This window comes from Colletotrichum aenigma (assembly GCF_013390185.1).
Source record: "Colletotrichum aenigma strain Cg56 chromosome Unknown KSG_Cg56_contig04, whole genome shotgun sequence".
Taxonomy (NCBI): Eukaryota; Fungi; Ascomycota; class Sordariomycetes; order Glomerellales; family Glomerellaceae; genus Colletotrichum; species Colletotrichum aenigma.
In genome coordinates this window covers 799,880-824,760 of record NW_023500910.1, presented here as the reverse complement: position 1 = coordinate 824,760, position 24,881 = coordinate 799,880, and the positions used below count along the sequence as shown (strand labels likewise).

At 50.6% G+C, this 24,881-nt stretch overlaps 8 protein-coding genes across 8 annotated transcripts; 2 read left to right on the top strand and 6 right to left on the bottom strand.

The window, feature by feature from the left end:
• Positions 1-1,692: 1,692 nt before the first annotated feature.
• Positions 1,693-3,973, top strand: CGCA056_v006102 (Heterokaryon incompatibility protein 6, OR allele; the record flags this gene model as incomplete). Its single annotated transcript, XM_037321353.1, has 3 exons — positions 1,693-2,638; positions 3,617-3,866; positions 3,970-3,973. 3 exons carry the CDS (start codon positions 1,693-1,695, stop codon positions 3,971-3,973), a joined length of 1,200 nt encoding a protein of 399 aa, XP_037178885.1.
• A 1,029-nt stretch (positions 3,974-5,002) lies between these two features.
• On the bottom strand, positions 5,003-8,180 carry CGCA056_v006101 (uncharacterized protein; the record flags this gene model as incomplete). The annotated part of the gene is made up of 3 exons (XM_037321352.1): positions 5,003-6,278; positions 6,387-7,706; positions 7,771-8,180. 3 exons carry the CDS (start codon positions 8,178-8,180, stop codon positions 5,003-5,005), a joined length of 3,006 nt encoding a protein of 1,001 aa, XP_037178884.1.
• Positions 8,181-8,914: 734 nt separating this feature from the next.
• On the bottom strand, positions 8,915-10,215 carry CGCA056_v006100 (uncharacterized protein; the record flags this gene model as incomplete). Its single annotated transcript, XM_037321351.1, has 4 exons — positions 8,915-9,377; positions 9,456-9,832; positions 9,907-9,971; positions 10,029-10,215. 4 exons carry the CDS (start codon positions 10,213-10,215, stop codon positions 8,915-8,917), a joined length of 1,092 nt encoding a protein of 363 aa, XP_037178883.1.
• Positions 10,216-11,157: 942 nt separating this feature from the next.
• On the bottom strand, positions 11,158-13,215 carry CGCA056_v006099 (uncharacterized protein; the record flags this gene model as incomplete). Its single annotated transcript, XM_037321350.1, has 2 exons — positions 11,158-12,953; positions 13,023-13,215. The coding sequence occupies 2 exons, from the start codon at positions 13,213-13,215 to the stop codon at positions 11,158-11,160; spliced, it is 1,989 nt and encodes a 662-aa protein (XP_037180063.1).
• A 744-nt stretch (positions 13,216-13,959) lies between these two features.
• Positions 13,960-15,856, bottom strand: CGCA056_v006098 (putative transporter; the record flags this gene model as incomplete). Its single annotated transcript, XM_037321349.1, has 8 exons — positions 13,960-14,124; positions 14,175-14,307; positions 14,363-14,387; positions 14,449-14,528; positions 14,594-15,012; positions 15,066-15,485; positions 15,617-15,629; positions 15,687-15,856. The coding sequence occupies 8 exons, from the start codon at positions 15,854-15,856 to the stop codon at positions 13,960-13,962; spliced, it is 1,425 nt and encodes a 474-aa protein (XP_037180062.1).
• Positions 15,857-16,918: 1,062 nt separating this feature from the next.
• Positions 16,919-19,444, top strand: uaY-7 (Positive regulator of purine utilization; the record flags this gene model as incomplete). Its single annotated transcript, XM_037321348.1, has 4 exons — positions 16,919-17,083; positions 17,139-17,870; positions 17,921-18,630; positions 18,685-19,444. The coding sequence occupies 4 exons, from the start codon at positions 16,919-16,921 to the stop codon at positions 19,442-19,444; spliced, it is 2,367 nt and encodes a 788-aa protein (XP_037180065.1).
• Positions 19,445-19,546: 102 nt separating this feature from the next.
• cda1-1 (Chitin deacetylase 1) lies at positions 19,547-20,587 on the bottom strand (the record flags this gene model as incomplete). Its single annotated transcript, XM_037321347.1, has 2 exons — positions 19,547-20,401; positions 20,453-20,587. 2 exons carry the CDS (start codon positions 20,585-20,587, stop codon positions 19,547-19,549), a joined length of 990 nt encoding a protein of 329 aa, XP_037180064.1.
• A 2,188-nt stretch (positions 20,588-22,775) lies between these two features.
• dotC-6 (Efflux pump dotC) lies at positions 22,776-24,572 on the bottom strand (the record flags this gene model as incomplete). Its single annotated transcript, XM_037321346.1, has 2 exons — positions 22,776-23,965; positions 24,017-24,572. The coding sequence occupies 2 exons, from the start codon at positions 24,570-24,572 to the stop codon at positions 22,776-22,778; spliced, it is 1,746 nt and encodes a 581-aa protein (XP_037180067.1).
• Positions 24,573-24,881: the final 309 nt, after the last annotated feature.

Below are 24,881 nucleotides of genomic sequence, written 5' to 3'. Positions count from 1 at the left end.
AACAATACAAACTAGCCCAAAATGCTCTCTTCCGTCTTCCTCGCTTCAGCCTTCGCCGCCAGCGGCGCCTTCGCTGCCATCTCCCAGGGCTCCTGGGCCGTTCGCGCGGATTTCTCGCGTAAGTTAGACCCAGCACTCCCCCTCCCCCGCATGTAAGTGCGGGACATCTTCCAGAACGCGTCTAATTCAAACCCCGCAGGCTGCAACTCCTCGACGCCGCTTGAGCCCGTCCTCGACGGCGCCAAGAGCGCCTACTCGACAACAGACAAGATCGTCGACTTCAACATTGACTCGCCCTTCCAGGGGAACCTGGTGATTAAGGTCGCTGGCGCGGCAGGCTACGGCTCGCCTTACCCGCCGCAGCAGGTCGCCGTGGAGGTCTTTGCCGAGGCGACCGGAGGAGACCCTGGTGTGTGGGCCAACGCGACGGTTATCCCCGGCATGGGCCAGCCGGCGCTCATCTCTGGCATTTACTGGAACACAAGGAGCGATATTACTCTCACTCCTGCTTCGAACGAGACTGTGTCGGTTGAGACGATCTTTGATGGAGGTAGCTTGGTTGTTTTCTACGTGAGTACCGCCCTTTGTCTGCAACTTGGTGTTGCGATGGAACATTTACTGACATTGGTGTGTTTTTAAGTGCGGCCTTCCCGATGGTCCTACGCCTCTTTCGAAGAGAAAGTTTTAAGGGAGCAAACATTTCTGGCGAAATTTGTAAAATAGGATTGGACAAAATAACGACACGCAATTTCCTACCGGTTCCAGCAAACTCGAGTTCATAACAGGAGTGCTTCCACCGCCTTTTCGGCTTTTAGAACTATCCCTCTGACGAACAATCTTCGGCTCAATTTTGCCAAGAGCTTTTTGGAAGGATTATTTTTCCTCAAAAGATATCAGGCTCAGGTAAACATGCTGACAAGAACTTTGAGTGAAGGTGGAGTCCGACAGACAAAGATTTGCCCAATTGACGTGTCTAGCAACAGGGGCCCGACTCCGGCGGGTGAGGTACCCGTCATCCGTATCGTTCCCGTCGTCTTCTTCCGATCATTGGATGCCTTGTCCACCACATTGTGCTTTGCCGGCGACGTGCATGACAGTATTGGAATCTTACGTCCTCTTGTCGATGAGAGATTTGAGCATAGCCACAGCAACCCCGCACGTAAAATTCCTCAAATCTCGTCGCGTACCAAACCTCCCTTTCAGAAACTTGAGTGTCTACTTCTTCACGTTCAAGACAAACTTTGAAAATCACTAAATCATCGCATCGTCTCTACTCAAGTATCGGACCCATCACATACGGTCATTTCGCTCAGGCTGCTGCCGCCGTCTTGTGCCAGGATGAGTCGATGGCACGCGCCCTCCTGCTCCAACCCACGCGTTGTCGTCCAGCAGCAACGACCATACTGCGAATCATGCGACAGTCACCCAGACATAGATGCACTAGTTGCGGCGGAGGCATCTAAAGCATCGCCGATACCTTTTCTTCCTCCGGATGAGCCGCCAAGTCAGATGCATCTGTGGTGGCCGCCATGCGTGCCGTATGTCACCAAGGGACCGGATGGACATCCCGTACCAATACGACCGCCTGAAGATAATATGCCAGCTTCAACTCCCGACGAAGACGAATCGTCATGGAATGCATACAAGCGCCACATTTACCCCCAACGGCTGAAGGAGTGCGAATTTCGCGTTATGTGTCTCTATGCAGTTGACGACGTCAATCACCCCATCCAAGTGAGCTTGGAGGTGAACGATGACCTCCGTTATCATGAATACGAAACGGTATCCTATACATGGGGTGGCGAGAATGGAGATAGTCGCCTCAATCAACCGGTTTACATCGGACCATTTTGGGATATTCTTCTTCAGACCCATAACTGTTGGGAGATGCTGAGGCACATGCGACCGTGGAAAGGTGTCCGAACCATCTGGGTGGACGCAATCTGCATTGATCAGACTGATATGCAAGAAAGACAAGAGCAAGTTGCCAAGATGGGTCGGATTTACGAGAAAGCCCGTCAACTTGTCATCTACCTCGGACCTGACCTGGTCCCTCCGACATCGACATCGTCACCATATCCCAAAAGACACCATCTACAAGAGCTCAACAGTCTTGCAGAGAAACCACAACTGCCGTCGGCATCGTTGAGTTCCTCAAGACAGTGGACGTTATCCGATGTCCTCAGGAGACAATATTTCCGACGTCTTTGGATCATCCAAGAACTTATCATGTCAAGAAACATTACCCTCCGTGTCGGCGACATAGAGTTCATCGTTGATCAGGCGGTCTGCTCCCAGGTAGTTCAAGCCTGCGATATGCCATGGTTTGCTTTCATAACACGAAAGTCAATAGGTGATCAGTCGGGAAACAATCTTCGGGCAGCTGTCGAATTCGTGGATGCTTCACGAGCCTCAGATCCCCGCGATAAGATCTTCGGTATCTTGGGCTTGATTGATACAGGCGAGCGTCGCATAGTCCCGGCATATTCCATCTCCTTCAGACACCTCGTCATTGGTTACTACGCTTATTATCTGCTTACCAAGAGGGATCTTCGTGTTTTATTTCACGCATCTGGGCGGCGGGCACCAGAAGGGATGCCTTCTTGGGCGCCTCCCGCTCAGTATGATGCGTCCGGAAGTGAGCCCCTCGTTCCTCGCACAGGCAACCTACAGCCTGACTGGCTCTACAAGTCAAAGGACTTTGTAGAGGTCTATTCAAGCCACCACAAGTGTGACGATCCCGCGGAAGGTGGCTTCAAAATGGTTGAGAATTCCGCAAGTCTAACCCGACATAATTGTCTGAAAGTGGTCTGCGAGTGGCTCAACTGCCTTTGTTACCAGACGTGTTTCGCAACGTGCTGGTATACTCAAGCAGCAATAGACAGTTCAACCGGAGCATTCAATCTGACAGCAATACACATAATGTCTTTCGGCAACACCGACTTTGCAAAAGCAGAGATTGAGAAACATGGCGAAGTTTACGTCCATTTTTTGAAGGCCAGAAAAAGCACCATTTACCTGTATGCTAACGAATGCATCATCGATCCCGCAAACGAACCGGACAAAACCCATCTGTTCGCCCTTTGCGACAACGACAACGAAACCTGCGAGCCGCATTACAAAAACGGTTTGCCGTCGCGGAATTACGAAGCCGCGGAAATGACCCCCAGAACCAGACTTTGTGTGCTACAACAGATCAATGACGAAGCCAAGTTCCGACTTATATCTGCTTCTGTAATTACATGCTTTCATGCTCTGCCGACAATTGAAGAGCGCTTTCGCCCTTCCGAACACTTCTATTCCTATCTAGGTGGCTTCGCCTCTTTGGAGTACTATCGACTTGATTGCAATATTTTTTCAGCATGCGGCGATAAGCAAACCTTACCCCTGCCGTTACTGCGAGCCGATTGCAGGGTTGGAACACACTCCCGTGGGCAGCTGCTTTGCGGTCCATTCTCAGCTAAGTATAATGATATGTCTATGTATCTATATCAACCGATACATAGTGCCCGAGAGACTTGGGCACAACTTGATGGTGACCCCAAGGAGCACAGTGGGTTTTTTGACCCCTGGAGAGCTTATTCCAGGTATCCGAGCCCAAGACTAGCACTTCCAGCCATCAACAGAGGCGTCGTCTTTTTAGAAGTGTTTCAGAGCATCCTTGATGCGGAAAAGAGCGGTTCATCGGTAGAATTTTTCAAGGTCTACTTTCAAGCGGTTCGAGAATTCCACCCACAACTGATTCAATGGAAGAGCCGACGAAGGGATACAGATGATGATGAAGACAGGATCATAGACCTGGTGCAGTTGAGATTCGAGCCGAATCAATACGAAATACTGGAAAGCATCCTTGATATGATTCAGGGGTGAGTTAAATGCATTGTCTTGATTTTGATATTGGCTCCTGAGGCACCCTGAGTCCTCAGCGCACGTGCAGCCTTGATCAAGCCCGCCCTCGGCAGAATCTAGCTGACTCTCGCCCTCAAGGACTCGAGGGTCGCGGTGTCGTCCTCCGGCTATACGTGGAGGCAGTACTTTCAATCCCCCGTTCCTGAGAATCGGATGGCGCGATTTGGCACTGAACCAAATCAACGAGTCCTCCGAGAATCCGAGCGCGAATGATGAAGACGTTCACGGATTATATGCTCTTGATGTAATAAACAAGGCGGTGGACGGAGAAGAATTCTTTTATGACAACAGCGTGGTTCGCGAGCACAGGGGGCAGACCCTTTGGGTGGCGTTTGATATTTTGTCTCTGACGCTTTGGGCGCAAGTACACCCTCATATGGCAGAGTTACGAGGGCTTTCACGTTTTTGCAAGGATGGCGAGAACGAAATGACACGGCTTCTAAGGCCGCAGACGGAGGAGGAAGAACGGTTGACATGCTTCCGTTGGTGGCCAGTCGGTATCATGGAAGACTTCAAAATTGACGGACAATTACGCTCCATTACAATCATCTAGCTATTGGGCAGTCTCACAGCATTACTTGTCCTCTTATGGAATACGCAGTCATTCCATATCATTTATGCCCTCGCATGCTACGGGTGTTCGTACAATCGCGCGCGGAGTAACGGCGAATCAGACGACAATCCGAATGATTGCCGCTTATTTTCACATATTAAAACAGAGTCATTTAAAGTTTGCAAGGAAAACTAGGAAACGACTGTACTAACGTCATATGTCACTCGGTGGGATCATCCTCATCAGTCTCTCTTTTCATTCAAAGCAACATACCACTTAGTTTGCAATGTTTGAAAGAGCCCTGTAGGTTTCTTCAACATCCGTGATATTCGCGGCATACCTGCCGTACCGTTAAGACTTACAAGGTCACACGATGGTACTTTATTTTGAGATTAGGTGAACCAAAGTCAAGCGGATAGTTCTACAGGTCGAATGACACATACTTGAGCACCCGGTTTCTAAAAAAGCCGAAGTAGTTGGGTCAACCCAAGCGGAGCTGTCGACGAGTTTGTCGATGGAACCAGTGCCGTTACCCCCCCTTCAAGTACTTCGTTTTGATGGCATACAATTCGATACTAGCCTCCTTGGATTCCTTTGGGAGTTCACGAGAATGCTCTCAGAATCGATCAACTGCTGTAGGGGCACAGCAACATTTGCAGGGCAACCTTGAGAAATTGCCAAACGCAACTTCCCCAGATCTTCCTCTCTACCGCAACAGTGCAGAACGACTTTCTCCAATACCGAGGTGACAAAAGTGGCTCTCCGTGAATCAGCCGCCAACTTCGCTGTAAGTCCCTTCAACTCGTTACAGAAAGACACCAGCACCGTTTCCTCTGGACGTCTTCTCGCAAGGTTTGCAGACGCCGGCTCAACACTTGGACTCTCCAATCTGTTGATCTCTGGCACCCCAAGACTAGCACCTGCTCGCAGGAAGGTGTCCAGGGTCCTGAGGTAGTCTTCGAAACACTCTTCGCCAAGAAACTTGGATAGAGCTATATCTAGGAAATGCGAGAAGACGGTACGTGCCGCAGGACGGTCCAGTAGAGGTTGATTGGGATTGGCGCCGTGGGACAACAACCGACTGAAGGTGGCATTCCTCAAGGAGTCGTTCCATCGCAGGGCAGGAAACATGCACGGTCCCGATAGCATGTTGAAAACCGACATTGTACTGCGCGCAAAAAGCACCCAAGGTGATGGTGCATCCAGCGCGCTGGGAACATCCGACTGTCGAGGTAGCAAGTTGGGATCCTCACCGCGCCCGAGAAGAATGTCGAGGACTTTTGACGAGGGCCCAGGGCTCTCACCACCGTCACGGGACATGGGCATAAGCGCTGCAAACTGCGGCGACTCATCAAACACGTCGAAGAAATTTGGCTGCTCGGCGATCTTCTTTGTCAGATAAGGCGACAGTTCATGGCGAAGGAGCTCCTCGCGAAACAACAGCCTTGCATCGAGACGATCAGAGTTGGCGCCCCTAACAGTTACATGGCCGAGGCTGACCATTTCCACGATGGCGGCTTCGTACTCATCTAGGAGCTTCTCAATCTGTTGGCGCTGGGCAGAGTCAGGCTGCTCGGCTTGTTTGAGTGCTTCCGACGCGTAAAACAGGGCTTGGTTCAGATGCGAAATGAGCGGACCGCTGTTCAACCCCCGTCCCTGCCTGATCACGTCTACGACAAGTGAGCTTTTCTGTCTTGTGCCTCTGAGAAATCCGAGGTACGCTGCGGCGATGGATGTGAAGCCATTGTAGTCCGACGGCAACTTGCTGCGCAGATAGTCACCAACATCTTTTGTCGAGACGAAGTCCTTGACGGTCCTATGGAGGAACTCAAATCAATCATAAACAAGCTTAAGCAGGCCCTTTGTCTTCTGATTGATGCTGCGGACCGTCTGATCTCTCCGGAGGGCAACGCTCTGGACGGACCCAAGCTGTTCCGAGTTTTGCGACACGGAATTGTGATTTTGCAATTCTTTTTCCAACTGGTGGTAGAGATCGATGTGAAGCGGTTCCAGTGCGTGCACCGCGCCTTGTAAGATGCCCGCCATCGTGCGATGATCCGTAGGATTCACACTGTCCAGCATGTGTTGAAAAAGTTGATCCAAGTCGGATGGTAGTTGGCTGAAGCGTCGGGCGAGATCTTCCATCTTCTCACCATTGGCGAGACCCTCTCGCAACGATCTAGTCACGAAGAAGGCCCAGAGAAATACACCGTCAGCCTGAGTTACGATTCGGTTCACGAGCTCGGCCTTCGCTAGGGTAACGCCCTCGGAAGTCTCGGCAGTCCATCGAGGGTCAGCCTGCAGCTGGTCGTTGACGAATTTCCGGATATCGTCCCGCGTCAGCTCGTGGATATCCAGGCTCTCCTGACCATGTTGGCCGAAGATCCTCTCGAAGACTGGCCAACGACGGCTAGATAGGCATATCTTGACGTGGGGAGACTTGGCCATATCAAGGAGTACTTGGCAGAGTTCCGCGTGATTGCTGTCATATTCATCCAGTCCATCGATGAAGAGACACATACTCAATGACATCCGCTCCGCTGTTGATAGGGCTCGCAACGCAACAGCAGGCTCTTCCACAGACCACGGTTCAGCGGCCGCCTGCCACTTTCCAACTTTAGCAGCTGCCCAGCGATTCGGGCAGGCTATGGAGACAGCTTGTGGATGCCCACGAAGTAGATCATGGAGTAAAGACTGGAGAAGCCCCTGCCAGGATTTCTGAATCGGCGTGCCCGCGATCCAAAAGCAGTGCGTCGCAATAGCCAGTGTGCCGGTTGGGCCCGCCCAGGTCTCCAACAGCTCTTTGGTCCGAGTATGTTTGGAAATGAACTTCATGAACGTGGACTTTCCAGAACCTGGCTTCCCAGAGATCCAGAAAGTGCCACTCCCAGAAAGGAACCAGTTCGCCAGCCTAGAGTCAAAGGCCCATTGGAAAGTATCTTGGTGCGCCTGGGGAATGGAATCGAGACGGATAGGTCTGCTGGTGTAATTGAGGCTCGAAACAATCGTATCGGCTAGTAACGCATCCTCTGCTTCAGCCAGTCGGACAAGCAGGACTCTGAGTTGTTCGATGTCGGCCTGCGTGTAGGTGGCATCTGGATTCGACAAATGCTTTTGTGCTTGTATTCTCAAGTGTTCCAAGTCTCGTGACATGAGATCGACTTGAGATTCGTGTTCTGGTCTAGCGTATCGGTTCTGGCTTTCGAGCATCGTCAGGGACTGGCTCAGCTGGAAGATTCGAGAGCTGGGCTGTCACGTTAGAATGGATGAAAGTTCTCGTATGCTGGAGCTCGTCTTCTTTGACGTACCTAAGAATATGAGCGATTTCACGCGTTACAGTAGTCTTGAGGCGAATAGATTCCTCTAGCTTCAACCTCAAAAGGGCATCCGTAGCGATTTGTCCAGTTCTTCCGGTTGGCTTGTCGGTCGATCGTGTAAACACATGTTCAATGCTGTCAAGGAGTACAATGGCCGCGTCTCGAGAAGACGCCAGATCTCGCAGCGGAAGTGCATTGTCTAAAACCGTGGACCTGGCCGCGAGACGCTCTTGCATGTCTGACAGTGCCATTCTCAATGTTCTGAGGGATCCCAGAATTGCCTCGCCATTGTGATACGGCGACTGTACTTCAGAGCTCTGTGCAACTGCGAAAGCTGTCTCAGTAAACGAGGTTGCGTTAAGAATGCACGCCGCAGTGTCGAGTGTCGATATGGTATCCATAGCTGGCTGCGTGAATCCAGGTCCAAGACGAGGGTCTTCTTTCCTGCGTACGGCTCTCAAGACAAGAACAGCAACACCAGATTTGAGAAAAATTTCGGGGTAAAAATCGGGGGCTGTCTGACCTCCTGAATGATGAACCATCTATCGGATGAGCCCACTACCGTAAGGCCCTCGATAAGCCTGTGCCGCAAGGATTGGATCCCATGCACAGACAATGCGACTACCATGTGGAATGCTTGTCACTTCGGCTACGCTAAACTTAGAGCGGCTAGATTGCTCAAATGTTTCTTGCTTCGTCAGAATTATCGTCAAGCTAATGTTTCTTGATGTATTTTCGTATACGTTGATTGGCTCTACTCCGCCCCGGGGGTTTCTGTGATGGGACATAGACCTTCGGACTTCCCCCTTTGGGTTTGTTTTACGAGCCGTGCGGCGATACGAGCCATCGCCCAGCAGCAGGACGGAAGGAACCGACGGTTTTGGGACAGGATTCAGACTGATTGCTTGTCCTTAGGTTGTGCATATCTTGAGTTCATCTGACTCAAACGCAATGCATCTGCTGGGATTGTGATCACCATGAGTTGCGGCTTTCCACACCAAGTCATAGAGCGAGACAGGCAATCATCTTGCTTTTCGTTGCCATGCAGTAAGCAGATGCAAATAGACATTACCCATTGGTAAACGACTGACGTAGGAGAATATCTTCGTTACAATTACTACAGGGGTCATTAAGTCTACTTCGTCGTCTCCTCCTTGATAGACCATTTTGTCTCAATCGTGATAGCTTGCGCATTCCTTGGCAGCCTTTGGGTAGACTCCGTTTCCGAGACATCAGAGTCACCGTCATTTCCTGAACCCCTTCTCATGCCCCCAGTTCCAACCGTGGTCGTGAAGTGAGTGATGTTGCTGCCGTACATGGTTTCGAGTGGTATGCCGTTCGTAAGATCCTCCACCAGGTGGTCGTGCTTGCCCGATTGGGTTGAGCCGCCGAGTCTCGATACATACTCGTCCGTCTCGAATCGTCGGTGTTTCCAGAATGCCCACAATGGGAGAAGCATTGGAAGACTGTTGCACAAGATCGTCAAGTGGGTCTCGAGGACAGTCAAGAAAGTCGTAACGGCCAGGTTCCTCATAACTTGCGAAAGGCTGTGGACATCCATCATGATGGCGAGTCTCACTACGGACGCGATGATTGCGCTAGATGGTCGTTAGCTCGGTGATCATCGGGAACAAGCATCAATCTCCGAGAGCCAAGGCGACTGGAGGGGTACCCACATAAGATTCAACAAGAATACCGCGCTGAGACCCCATCGTGTCGAGACGCTGACCTTTCGCAGCGTCCAAATCGTGTACAGCGGGACGACCATGATTATAGTGTTGCTGATGCAGTTGAAAAGTCCGGTCGATAGAATGCTAGCCTCGTGATCGCGGCAGATGTCTTTGTTCGTGGCGTGCCATTTTCCGTCCGTCAGGTGGCAGACGAGGACAGTCTGGAGGACATTTCCGATGCCCCAAAGAATAACAATGACGAAGGTTAATCGAGTCGCGATGCGCATAGGTCGACTGGTGAATACTCGAAGGTAGAAAAAGAGGACGCTGAGTTTCGTCGTCAGGCTGACGACGCCGAAGATGGTTTCGAAGGGAAGGAAAAGCTGGACGTCATGGCGTTAATAAACGATCCTTAGAAGGCAAGACTCAATGTTGATGTTATAAAATAAAGACTCACCGAGTCTACAAAGGTCCAGTTGTCACCAATTTCCGACAACTGATACCCAAGACCTGCAGCAGTCCCTAAGACATAGTTAAGATGAATGTTCATTGAAACGCGCACTATGTCGTGAGACTTACAAAGTCCTTGTAACACTAACATGACAATGCCCTGGGGCACGGCCAAAAGAGTGAAGTAATCATCCCAACCAAGTTTTGAGCCGGCCAAAACACGAGAGACAACTCGAAGGGCAACCACCAACAACGTAACAAACACCAATACCGAATTCGCGATCAAATACACCTTAGCCTCTGGTAACATAGCCATGTTGGTGTAGGGAATCATCCTGCGACCGTGGTCGTTGAAGTTTGCATGTCTGAGAACGTGCCTCTGACTTGGCGGAGATTCCAAGTGGGAAGGGAAAAGAGAGGAAAAGAATCTTCCGAGATGGGGAGAGAGGGGACAACCGCATGTTAAAGTCGAGATGTCTTGGACAACAGCCGGGGTAGGGTTGCATTCAGTTTCACGCGAGGGAAACCGCGCCCACATTCCTCTCGAACAGGTAATGACTCGCACTGGGGCAGAGCGCCCCCCTGATCTCGCCTACCCCGGGCTGTTCAATCGAACAACTGACGATTCTGACTCGGACTACAGATCCACGTGGGTTCAAAGCGAGGAGGAACACAACTTACGGTTGACCAAAGGCGGCAAGACCGAAAAGCGAATGCGAAGATTTTATGTTTATCTTCAACTTTCAATCTTCACAGAGCTTTTTGGCACTGATACTCTTTCGCGGCCAAACATCGTCAATCTTGGCTTCAACTGCATGCTAAATATAAGTGCGAAATGATAGGTTTTCACACTGCAACCACGGCGCAAATGTACGCTTAAGGTAAACATCGCCAAACAATCCATGTCCCGCTTGAGCCTTTCGTACTGGGGCTGTTAAGGCGCATCCAACCTTAACAGAACAAGATCCTCAGTGGCAACCTACCAAAAGCTTGAATGCAAGGGTTGAGCGGGTTTTTGGTTGGCGTGGGCGACCCTCTACTGTAATTTACAGACCCCTGCAACACACGACAGTTCCCTCAGCTGACATTGGAAGGTGCTGTCACCTTCTGAAGCGAAGACAGCAAGGGTGTTAACCAGAGTAACAAGACAACTGACGTTTTACTGAATCGCCCCCGGCTTTAGACCAGCCTGTCTCGAATCGTGACTGGCTCGCATGTTGTCATGACGGAACTTATCGCTTCAATCCCCACAAACCGATTAGACGACTCGATAAACGTAGTACCCGGGTTTCTCCCCAACCCTCAGGTATTCGTCCTGGTTGAGGGGATCAAAAGCGCCAAATGTCCCATGCAAGGATAAGGGATACAATACAGTTGGCGCCATGTATACATATCCAATTCTGCGATATTCCCCATCGTACAAGCCCCGCTCAAGCACGAGGGCGTGGGCCCTATCCGCTTTTAGCTTGCTGTCCTGCGTGAACTGGTGGTGCTCAATAACGGCCAGGTAGACGACAGACTCTCCCATCGAACAGTAAATGGGGAAAGTGTCGTCCAAAGTAGGCTTGGTGACAAGGTCCACGTCCGCAATCACATCAGCTATCTCTTTGCCCTTGGCGTCTTCTCTTTCGGGCAGCGACAATGTGCTCAACTGGTACTTCAACATGCCGCCAGGGAAGAACTCCGAAATCCCTGAGGCATACATGTAGGCCCCTGGAACGTCGATCATCTGTGATGAGAGCTTGGCTCTGATTAAAGGGCCGTGAAGAACCAAGTGTCCGTCCATCACCGAGCCGAACCTCGACGAAGTGGTTTCCACTTTGGCATCTTCAACGCTGGCTACCAAACCGAATGTTCGGAGACCGTCGGACGAAGACTGCACGTTCACCGATCCTAGTGAGAATTTGTGGGTGTGGTAGTGAATCGGCTCCATGGATGCCCATGACCACGATGGTGCACGGTAGCCTTGTGGAGGGGATGATCGTCGTCCCTCTCGCGTGGTCCAAAGAAGATCTTCAAGGAGTGTATGCCGCCATAACCCGGCAAGGTAAGCATCTTCGCGCAAGCCTGATAGCCGTTGATAGACAGATGTCACCCCTCCGATGGCAATAAGCCTGTCCGAATCGAACGTAAATTGCCGCGTCATGTAGTCTTCCACCAGGCTCCACCAAACACGTCTTGAGGGCGAAGCCTCCGAGCTCGACCGCACAGAATATAGCTCAGATGGAGAAACAGACTGCGAAAGGCTGGACATACGCAAGACATCAAACTCATGTCCCTTGCAGGTCTCGTTGAAAACATATCCTTTAGCGTCGGAAATAGAGAACCACCACAACTGATCGTCGGCGCAGTGAATGACCTTCGGCGACAGGATTCGCTCTTGGTACACCCAACCGCGAGTGAATATGGTTCGGAGGAGGACGCGACGGCTAAATGACGTGTTGTCGATGATTCTGAATGGCTTTTGGAGCATCGGGATGTCCTCAAACCCGGTCCAGGTCGGCTTGACGTACGTAGGATATCGCAGCATGGAGTCGGGCATCGTACCCGTTGACGAGTCATCTGCGGCAGTCGCGGAAATTGTCACCTTGGCACCAAGGTACACGGACGCCATGCGGGCTGCCTCGGCCTCCCAGTCCTCTTTGGAATCTTGAATGATGCACAGAGAGTCAATCCAGAGATGATGGATGTCTAAAGACGCAGCAAGCTTGATGGTATCCTGAAAGGTTCTTGGAAGAGTGTTGAGAGGCACTCCGCCAACTAGTTCCTTCAGGTTCTCATGGCGCAGCATAAGGGGATGCTTCCCTCCCCAGCAATGACTCAACGCAGCGTATTCAGTGGTGGCGTTCATGTTATTTGTTTCCAGCCTCACCATTTCTGACTTTTCGCTTGCATTTGCCGGGAGGAAGTGTATGAGTCTCGTTGGGAGGGTGGAGGTCAGACCCATCGATGGGAGTGGTGTTTCCACGTGCAGCCAGTCTTTGATGCGTACCAGTGAATCCTGACGAGAAAGCTCCGGCAACCAATTATTGGTGTCACTGGGAATTGACATGTCTGCCTCGTTCAATCAGTCTTCAACAAGCCCAGATCATGCGTCAAAATTAAGTCTCAGTGACGACTTACCCACAACTTCAAAGTTGTTGAGTTCTCGAATGCCCCGATGAGTGTAGATGCCATCTTTGACGCTTTGGACATACAGGAAGCACAACTTGAAAGCGCCCCAAGGGAAAAAATGTTCCTGCGGAACAATCAATGGAATCGCCCAGTTGTGGTCCTCGTAATCGTCGCTGAGATCCCTCGGCTGATCGTAGATCATGGCACAGAGTGAGCACTCATGTCGTGCCTCGGCAAGCTTTTGGATAGAATGATGGAGATGCAGTGACGGTCTTTGTTGTGACGCTAGGGGTACGTCGAGTTCAAGCCTCCAGTGATGTCTTTCAGTGGGGAACAGTAATTGGCTGTGCGGGATCTGATCGGAGTGATGCTTAAGATATTCCCCAACGGTGATGTAGCTGCCGCTGAAGATTTCAAGGCATGACGAGCACAAAGTTGATTCCGCCATGTTGGAAAGGCTCAGGTTTGTAATCATACAAGACAAGAGTGACGGATTAGGTTTTCAAGATGGGTTTCTCAAAGCTTGAAATTCGTCTGATCACGACGTAGAACGCTGTCTACTCGTGACATTTAACGGCCCGAAGTCGAGCTTGAATATGGCGGAGTAAGATGCCGCGTGATATTCAATTGCCACGTCACTTGCATTTGTAGTCTAGCTGAACTAGGGCCCCCGTAACATGAGCCAATGAGACAAGGCCGAGGTTACAGGCATGAAATCCTTCGTACTAAAACCAAAGTGCCCAGAACTACCTTCTTACATGATTGAATCCGAACAGGACTCTCACTGAAAGCTTTGGCTCTCTTTCGACTGATCGAAACATAAACCTCCCACACGGCAATTGCCGCCTGATTACATGCGTGCCCAGGACTCGACTCGACTAATACGACGCAAATCTTTGGTAACAAGTAAGATGGGGAGACAATCCCTGAAACTGTTTCTAGACGTTTAGTAGGCGTAAAACAATACGTTCTCATCCTCTGACTGCCGAATTTTCTTGTTCTCGTGCTTCAGCCAGAATCGCATCGCCCATGCCCCGGCAGCTGTTGCGACGCTCAAAGCCGCGCTTGTTGACATCGCCATAACGTACCGAGGCTCGTCAGACTTGGGCCACTGCGTTTGTCGTCAGTATGCTGAATGTGCACTTGAGAACAATGACTTACCATGTAAGGAGTCCAGATGAAAGAGCTAACAGCAATGCAGTTGACTATGGCTAGGGATGAAGCCTTTTTCTCTTTCATTTGAGAGCATGTTGCTGACACCCAGCCAAGAATGATACTATTGACGGCGTAGGTACTGCAGCAGAATTTAGCCCAGATGGCCATCTTTAGGGATCTCTTGAGAGGCATACCCAATAGAGAAAACACACATTGCGACTATTGATAACCAGCCATTAGTGAATGGCAGGGGCGAAACGTCTGTTAGTACAAGACTTACAATACCGAGCACCTGTGTTAAGCGTGGCGCAACCTAGAACGAAACCGAAGACTGCAATCGCCTTTGCGATGGTAATGTGCCTGGGATCCTAATGTCAGAAATGTCGATGTTGACTCACAAACAGCGTCTAAATCCTTCTACTTACCAGGTTCTCTCATTAAATCTCCCAGATGACCATGACCAGGCGATGGAAATGATGCCTGCAATCAGGTACGGTGGGCATGTGAGAACAAGTGTGACTGTCTCGCTAAACCCAAGCGTTTCCACCGCAGTGGGAAAGAAGTTCTTGAACCCGTTCGCTCCGAGATGAAAGTGCTGCATAGCCGTAAACAGCCAGACTCTTGGGTCCTTCGCCGCCTCGATGAGGCCACTCCAAGTAGTAGTCTGTCCGGTATTGCCCACGGTGTCTCGTAGAATCCGTTCGTTAGCCAGTATTCTCTCCTCGGGAGTTAGCCATCGGGTCGTCAAGGGCTCGTCGGGAAGGATGAAGAATGCGATGATGGCGATGATCAGGGTAACAACTCCCTGTATGATAAAAAGCCATCGCCACCCAGAAATCCCAGCCTTTGGATGGTTAGCAAGATGACATCCAGCTGTCGAGAGTAAATATTCCATACCATCCCATGCATCTGGAAGATTCCAAGTGCAATGAGGCCAGCAAAGGCGGTCGCCAAGATGTTGCCCGTATACAGGATCGATATCCTGGTAGCCAGCTCCTTGCGAGTGTAGAAAGTCGCCAGCACGTACAGAGCGCCGGGATAGTACGGAGCTTCGGTAATTCCCAGGAAGAATCTTGTGAGAAGAAGTCCAGTATAATCCTTGCTCACGGCTGTGAGGCCGCTGATGACTGCCCAGACCGCCATACAGGAGCCCATCCACCAGCTTGGACGCACTCGAGTTACGACCATATTGGCCGGGATACCCACGATGACATATCCCGCAAAAAGAATGGCCACGCAAGTTTGATATTGTGTCGGGGTGAGGTTGAGGTCCTCTTCGAGAGTGTTGAGTCTCGCGAGAGCGATAGCATTTCGATCCTAGTTCGTGTGAACGGTTGCTAAATACTTGGTGGCATCGAATATCTACTCACAAGGTAGTTAAGCCAATACTAAGATGGGCTTGGCATCAAATACCGAAGAAAAATGTTCGTTGACGGGGCAGCACTTACCATCAACCATAATCTGTAGATTTGATTAGGCAATGACTCCGAAGTTGTGTGAAAGGAGGGAACCACTCACATTGGCATGATCCACCAATCAAGCTTTCGAACGAGAGCAATCTCGCGAGGGTCCGACTTTTCGTGGGCTCCAGAGTAATCACGAATATTCGGGTCGACTTTCAATGTGCTTTCGACCTCTTCAAGAACCTCGGGAAGCCCATCATTCTTTCCGAGACTTTTTCGATGCATGGCTGTTGGAACTAACGATCACCTAGGCTGCAGCTTGAGATAGAGGGGTTCGAGATAGTACGACAAGAGGCCCACACTAGAAATCGATTAGGGCATCATCTCGCGCTCTATATATGCGCTCTTTACACTTCCTTCTAGGCCAAGAGGCCATCAAGGACTCTAATCGCATCGAAGCTTAGCCCATTCCTCCCCGCACTGCCAAGTTGGCTTGCCAAGCTTTCCAAGAAATGGCGCTCTTGGTCTTCGTCCCTATTCGCGACCACAATGACGAGCTCATGTTTTGGTACGGCTGTTAGTGGTGTAAAAGGTGTCACCCTTGCCGTCAAGTCGGTGAATGTCTGGGCCAGGTCGTTGAGAATCTAGGCGAAGAGGGGTAAATCCTTGACAAGACCAGGTCATGCTGCCAACGGTGCCAAGGCTGGAAGTGATCCCAATCTTCCGCCATCGTAACCAGTCGCCCGGGCTAACAACAGCGTCTGAACAACGAAACTAAGCATTAAAAAGGCTTCTTATTGCAACGCGTCAATCTTCAGGGTGCTGACTCAGTCCGAGAACATCGGGACGGGGCCGTTGGACCTATATTTCCGGCATCCGGCGTTGGCATAGACCGGGCTGCATCCCCGCGATTTTGACTGAGACAAGATTCCTCCACGACTATATTTCTTTTGCCGATTTTGCGGGGGTAGAATCGCACACAGACGGGTGTGTTTGTAAGCCAGATCTTGCGGGGGGCGGGAATATGACGGTCGATAAGGATGACATGGCTTATGGGCTGCCGGACAAGGGTTCTTATCTGCGATGGACGTCGGAATCACCTGGAGAAGAATAGCTAATCTGTGGGGTTGACGTGCTCCAATCTCCAACGAGCCAACAGGAATGACCCCATGCTAATCTTGTCTCCATGCATCGGCATATTCATGGACAGTTGGAGGCCCTCTTCTCTCCTATCTCTGCCCTGTAAACTCCATCGGCTGAAAATCTTCCTGCGTCGATTCTTTCTGAAATTCACAGAGACCGACACGTTACTGTTTGTGTTTTGACTTTTGATTTCTGACTGCAATAATGTTCGGTCAAACTTTCACAAGCAACTCGTTGGCTGCGAGGTCCGGATTTCACCCAGACAGCCCTGTGAGCCCACACGCGGCCCCGCTCGTCGGGGGACCTCCGCCGCCCCGTAAATCGCGAGTCGCTCTCGCTTGCAAGCGTTGTAAGAGGAGAAAACAACGGGTACGTGAACCGATTTTGTTGCTGGGGCTTCGCATGCTGATGGAGCCTGGAATAGTGCGATGGAGGCCATCCCAGTTGCAAGTCCTGCGACAAGGCCAATGTATTGTGCGTGTACGAGAAAACACTAAGACCGCATTACCCTGGAGGGAAGTCGCTGTACATCAGCGCCTTGGAAGAGCGCATCGCGTTTCTTGAGGCGCGCATGCCAGACTTCGCCGAGGATCACTTCACTACAGCGACATCATCAACCGAGGCACCACAGCTGAACAAGTTCGAGCGCCGAGAGTCTCAAGACTCCTTCTCGGAAGAGGAGCCCTCCTCTCTTGTCGATGGTGTCGCGTACTTGTCTCTCTGTGCGTCAGGGACCACAGACACGGCACCAGAGCCGTTCTACCTCGGCTCAAGCTCCGGGGCCACGATTGCCAGAATGATCCAGTCTTCCATATTTCATGGAGCTGGGGGAAGAGCCATCAACGAAGCCATGGCTGCGGTTCAGCCTGGGGTCCTTCGACCACAGCTTTCGACAGGTTCCCCATCGTCTCATTCCGATGAGCCAATGTCTGAATTCCCCCACCCGGACCAGGCGAAAATGCTCTTTGACGTATTCTTCGACCGGCTTCACACCCGCTGGCCTATTTTAGACAGAAAGATGTTTACTATACTGTTCGAAAGTCAAGACCATCAGGGAGCTCTGCCGTTACAACAAAGAAGCATCATGCATCTCATCTATGCGATCTCGGCCAGATTTCTGCAGTTGATGAAGAAGCCCTGTGACGTCGATCCCGAAGTGAGTTTACCTTCCCTGAGCTTAGCTAGACAGGGTGTTAACCAGTTCAGCGTCATCTCTTAGCAGCCATCGAGCCGATGGACTTTATCTTAGAGCAGCATAACCTGGCAACGGTCCAATTCCTGCTGTTGCTCGCCGTCCATGGCCAGCGAAGCCCTTTCGGTGCCGGCTGTTGGTCGCAGGTTCGGTACGCTGTGACGCTTTGCATAGAACTGGGCCTACATCGGAAGCAGCCAGGCACATTGTCACACAGTCAGCGCGATGTTGAGATAAGAAGGCGGGCATTCTGGGCTTGCTACTGCCTGGATAGAATGACGAGCGTGGTGTTGGGAAGAACATTTGCCATTGATGACAGAGATATCAACGTGGAGGTCAGCAGAACTTCTGCCAATTTCAAGATCCCCTGCTTACTGTTCTTCCAGATGCCTAGCGACGACCAAGCATTTTGGGACCTGACAGCCCTGGGATGTCCGCCAGCATCTCCTGAACCAGTTTGGTCAAACATGAAGCCGTTCATTCACATCATCAAGCTCCGTCGAATACAGTCGAGAATCCACAGACGCGTATACCGAGTCGACAAAGATGTTTTTGCGGGATCCCCAGATGAGAGGGCCAAACTTGACTCGAAAATGACGGCTATTCGGGGCGAGCTAGACGAATGGGCGAGAACGATCCCACATCCGCCGAAAGATTCCAAGTCCATAACGTGGATGTATGATCCAGAAAGCGCCTATCACGACTCAAGAGACTTCTTCAATCTGTTAGTTGGGGCTTGTTGGTCCTCATTTCTTGGAGATACGCTGACACCGCTCAGGCAATACCACAAGTCCATACTGTCGCTCTTCACCGTTCTGCTTCCCACTTTGAACACATCCGACCCGAGATTCGTGACCAGCGCACGATCGGCAGCCTGCGTATGCACCACATACAAGCGCCTCAATCAGCAAAAGACTCTCAGTTACACAATGATGGCGCTGCACTCATGTTTCATCGCGGGACTCACGCTCGTGTACTGCCTGTGGAGAGACCGCTCTCTCTTCTCATACGACGCGCTGGAAGCTACTCGCGCCTGCTCCCAATCGCTCACAATCTTTGGTGAGAAGTGGCCCGGGGCAGTCAAATATCGCGACATCTTTGATGCTCTCTCCGGAAGTCTGTTCAAGACCATTGTCAACCCAAGTTCTACCTCGGTTTCGGGATTGAAGCCGCTCGAGGTGGATCTTGAAGCGGAACCTGGGGTCTCACCGACAAGTCCTGCCGTGTCGCCCAAGACGCAGCACGAAGGTAAGCCGAGTATGAGCCATGCCATCTCTGATGCAGTTAAAGAGGCGTTTATGGAGGTGGACGAAGAAGCGCCTGGCGGATGGCAAGGGTGGAGGATGTTCAATGAGATGGTGCACGACGACTCGATACCTGAGCATATGGAAATGATCAGACACGAGGAGATTCTACCCGGTGATGCAGGCGGCAATGGAAAGGCACCGGAGTACGACTCAGTATTTATCCCGGAGGCACTTCCGATAGGAACAGTGGACTCAGAATGGGACTTCGGAGGTCTGGAGGGACATTATTAACGATGCTCACCATGTTCTTGCTTGCTATGGTCATGCGTTTTATTAGATTCGTTACTTAAGCGCTCTCTGTCTTTACATTCATTACAACTCCTCGGAAGCCATCTATGCCAATTGTCCCTTCTTGTAGGGATACTTCGCCTTGAAAGCCTCCGCAATCTCCGTTCTCGTCGCAACCCAGACACCCTCCTTCTGGGCAATGTAGTCCACAAAGTCGCGCAACGCCGCGAATCTTCCAGGTCTTCCAATGATGCGGCAATGCAACCCAATCGTCATCATCTTCGGCTGGCCCTCCTGACCCTCCTCATACAGCACATCAAACGCGTTCTTCAAATGCGTGTAGAAGCCATTCGGGTCGCGGAATCCAGACCCGGTGATGTGGAACTTGAAGTCGTTGCAGTCGTAGCTGTACGGCACCATCAAGCACCCCTTCGGACTCTCCTTCTCCCTCTCCAGAGGCAAATCAGTCCAGTATGGGACATCGTCCGCGTACGTATCACTCGCCCACACCAGCTCCTCGCCCATCTCCTCATACACCTGCGCAATCAACGTCCGCGAGTGCGGCGACGGCCGCCCGTAGTACCACCCCTTCGGCGCGTACCCGGTCAGGCTCTTCAGCGAGGTGATGCCCTTGCGGATATACTCCTTCTCCTTCTCGATGGGAAAGTCGTGGTAGTCGACCCAGCGGTACGCGTGGGACGCGACGTCGTGGCCCTCCTCGACGCAGCGCTTCGCGACCTCGGGCTGCTCCTCGACGGCCTGCGCGACGGCGTAGAGCGTGAACTTCATCTTGCGCGAGTTGAAGAGCCGGAAGAGGCGCCAGAAGCCCGCGCGCGAGCCGTACTCGTACTCGGACTCGACGTTGTAGTTGCGCTCGTTGACGCGGGGCCCGCCCATGGGGTTCTCGCGCAGGTTGGTCTCGGAGACGCCGTCGCCCAGGAGAACGGATCTCTCGCCGCCCTGAGAGGTTGTCAGCATGTGTCAGAGCAGAAGGGGCGAGGGCGGACGGACCTCTTCATAGTTGATCACGAACGAGACGGCGATTTTGGCATCGTTGGGCCAAGGGCAGGCGAGACCCTTCTCGCCGTAGCCCTTGAAGTCGCGGTCGAACCCGTAGTCGGGATGCGCGTGGTAGGCTTCAGGCATGTTGTTTCTCAGCTTAAGGTTGTCTGATTTGATGTAAGATGAATGAAGATGTCCTGAAACAGGGTCCAAGTGGTGATGTCAATTGAAAAAGAGAAAACAATCATTCACCTCAATTCGTAACGTCTGTGAGCATCCGTTCTGCAGCGTACAAATACCTGGCAACGTCACTTCTATCGGCATGTCTCACCCGCGTGCTCATCTGTGCCTATCGCCGTCGCATCGCGCACTATCAGCCGTGATGCGCGTCCGGCACGAGTGCCCCTCCACATCGTACCCCGCCACAGGTCTCGTTATCGGTGTGATTGAGCGTGCAGCTCGTTATCGCGATGCGCGTCGCGGATGAGGGTCTTGGGGGTTGCATCATTGCAGGGGTCGGGCAGCTGTTGGAGGTGCATCGGCTCAAACGAACCGTTGGAGCTCGGGGGATTATGCCCCATGGAGGGAGTGCTGATAAGGCGGAGGGCCGATGGTGGGGTTCGGCGTGGGCGCCGATGAATGTTTGTTCTGGCTTATGTGAAAGATAACGAGCTGCGAGCTTTGGAGATGCAGCTTGATGTAATGCCTAGGAATATTGGTTTTGGTTTTGGTTTTGGTTTTGTTACTAAGTTTTTTTTAGTGCTCTAGAAAGAGATTTTTTTTTACTAATAAGCTTTAAGGTATTAATGGATATCTTACTATTTAGTTTTATCTCTTAAAGTTATAGAGAACTCTAAGGGAAAAGATTAGTATAGCTATAACTAACTAAGTAAGGATTATAGTACTATAGCTTTATCCCTATTATATATACTACTTTTATTATAGCTAAGATATTAATAGTTTTTAGTTTTAACTAATATAATATTATCAATATATCTAATAATATTATTAATAACTCTAATTATACTCTAGTGTTATAACCTATAAGCAAAGATAATAGATAACTAACCTACTTAGATATTAGGCAGCTAGAATAGAGTAGAATAGGATATTTATACTATAAGATTATAGGAATAATAAAAACTTATTTAGAATAGAAGAACTATAGTATAAGTTATATAATAATAAGATAAGAAATAATTAGTAGAGTATAAAAAGGAATACCTAGTAATTAATTAGTATTACTAACTAATTATAATTATTTATATATCTAAGTAGTTACTTAAAGTTAAATAAAAAATATTATTTAAGATTTATATATAGTATTACCTTAAGTTTAGCTTACAGTTAGACTTCTATAGCTTTTTAGTAATTAATTTAATATTTATCTTTATAGATATTTTTAGCCTACTTTTACTATAAATTACTTATTAAGCTTCAGACTAATCACTTTAGCCTTTAAAGACTTAATTTATTATAGGCTATAACCTATAACTATAACTATGACTTAGTGTACTATTATTACGTCTGAATCCCTAGCTTCTATTAGTAGACCCTACTGTTAGATAGCTAATTATAATATCTAGATCTTTACTATTATATTAGTTTCTAGCTAAACTTCTTTAACTACTATTTTAATTTTAAGAGAAGTATTAATATTTTAATAGTAGATAACTTAAATAATTACTAGAATATTTAGATATATCTCTTAAGTATTTATATAGTTTTTCTTAATATTATATAATATAAAGTAGTAATCTACTAAACTTAGTAAAACTTTAAAGTTATACTAACTACTATTAATAATAGTACCTTATACTAAGTATTAGATATAGCGTAGTTAAATACTCTAAGAGCTTTAATATAGTAGATAGCTCTATTAGCTAAGATATAGTGGTATTAAGTATAGGAGGATTCGTAGTAGTGTAGCTACTATCTACAAGTACCCTCAAAAAGTCTCTTTTTTTGAACCACGTAGCTTACATAACGCAGTTACCTGGGGCCGAGGCCCGCAGGCAGCCCAGGAATATTGGACATGGGCGGATGTCGATGGACGGATTTGGTGACGGGGATGTGGGTTGCGGGAGATGGGAGCAGCTGAGTTGACTTCTGGGGCGGAAGTGAGTGATTGTCGGCCCGCTCCGTCAAAGTTAACTGTCAAAAAGCTTCAGAAATGTGACTATGGCTCGCGTGGCGTAACATCAATGAAAAATCTTCTCGATGATCATGTTTAGTTTCTCCTGTTGTTGAATGCTACATTTCGAACGATGCTGATGCAATACCCAATGCTGTATGCAGCCCGCATAAGCTGTGCATCTGAAAAAGACCGCTCTCACGCACCGATTTTCTTCTCATCTGCGCTGTCGTTCAACTGCGTAGTCGCCGGTCCGTTTTGATCTTCCAAAGCTTCTTCCGCTGGCGCAGGCTTCTTCGCCTTCAAACCCGTGTTCCCAACACCCAGCGTCAGCGCCAAGCTGAGCCCAGAGCAAACCACGTAGTAGATGAAAATGTAATGCAACCCTTTCATATACGCCTTCAATATCACCGTCTTCTCGTCCTCCGAGAATCCCTTCTGGTCGAGCGTGTACGTCGACGATGTGAGTTCCGCGATGATCACATCCGAAACAAAGTCGCGACCGCGCAGGTCCCGCCTCAGTGTATTCGACAAGATGACGCCCGAGATGACAAGGCCGAAAGCGCCGCCTATGGTGCGGATGAAGTTCCGCAAGCCGGTGGTCACGGCTCGGTCCTCGCTTCGTGAGTTGGCGTACATTCCTACCAGTGTCGGTTGCAGGGTCAAGCCGATGCCGGAGCCGACGATAATGAGGATGCCGATGAGTTCGCCCAGCCCCGTGTGGCGGTCGAACATGATTGTCAAGCCGTTGCCGACCGTCCAGAGGAAGAAGCCGACGAGGATGCAGGGCATGTACCGGCCGATGCGGAGCATGTACTGCCCCGAGAGGATCGAAAGAATCGAGGTCGAGATGATGACCGGTAGGATCAGGGCGCCGGCCACGAGAGGGGTGTACTTCAGGATCGACTGGAAATAGATCGGGAAGTAGAATAGGTTTCCAAAGTACGCCTGGCCCATGAGGAATGTTTGGCCATACAGGAAACTGCACTTCGAGTCCTTGAATAGCCGGAGAGGCATGATCGGTAGCTTCGCGAGTTTCCATTCAAACAGCACGAAGAGAACTCCCAGAACAGCGCCGACGGTGACAGAAGCGATGACGAAGGGTGATGACCATGGATAAGTCACACCACCGCCTGACAGCGGGATCAGCAGCAGCAAGACTGAAGCCATGTTGAGCGCGATGCCGCCGTAGTCGATCTTCTTCACTTTCTCGCCGTAGTTGCCGGGTTGATGCTTCAGAGGCAGACAGAAGAGTATCGTCAGAGCTGCCGGGGCACTGATGATCGGGACCATCCAGAACACCCACCGCCATGTCGATTCCTGAACGACGGCACCGCCGACAAAGGGGCCGACTCCGTTGGCGAGCGCCAAAACGGCTCCGAGAACACCTGCCAGCCATCAGCATCCCATCCCTCTTATCGCGAGATTTCCAGACTAACCTTGGTACTTCCCCCGATTCTCCAGCGTCGTGATATCGCTCACGATAATCATGACAATACTATTGATCCCACCCCCACCAATACCCGCAATCGCCCTGAACGCAAACAGCTGCTCCTTCGTCTTCGAGAACCCGCAAAGAATGTCGCCAACCGCCATGAAGACCAAACAAATCATGAGCAAATTCTTTCTCCCAAAGATGTCCGACAGCCGGCCGTTGATGAGCTGAAACGCAGTAGAGGCGATGAGGAACGACGTCCCGATCCACGACGTCGCCGTCCCAGTGTCGAGGTCGCCCGCTATGGCCGGCACCGCCGTTGAGACGCTGGTCTGGTCGATGAACGAGACGAACAAGCACACCGACAGCGCCGAGAACGCCAACAGCATGCGCTTCCGCGACATGGTGTTCCTCTGCCCGCCGACGCTCTCCACATCGCTGTCGTCCTTGGCCACGGCCGGCGTCCGCGTAGGCGCGGTAGCCTCGTCGCTGCTCGAACCGACTCCCCTGCCCTCTGGCAGGACGCTTTTGACGCCCGTCGTGGGTGCGTCGTCCTTCATCTTGACATGCCGTGAACCTCCCAAAATTCCGTGGATAGAGAAATGAAAGAATGCCAAGCATCAAGAACCGACGGAAAAAGGATCCCCAAACACGGTGCTCCAGAATTTCGGTGCCGAATCGCCGGGTCTCGACTCCCGCAAACCGCCGCCGCCCATTTGCTTACTCAAACTCCATTGCGTCAAACCTGCCAATGGGAGAGAACCCGTTGCAGCAGGGTGGAAAAATGGCAGTGAGAGAGCTGTGCCCGAAGCGAGGAGGTCCACTAAAAGGATATGTCGGCATGAAGCCCGATGCGGATTCGCCAGCCC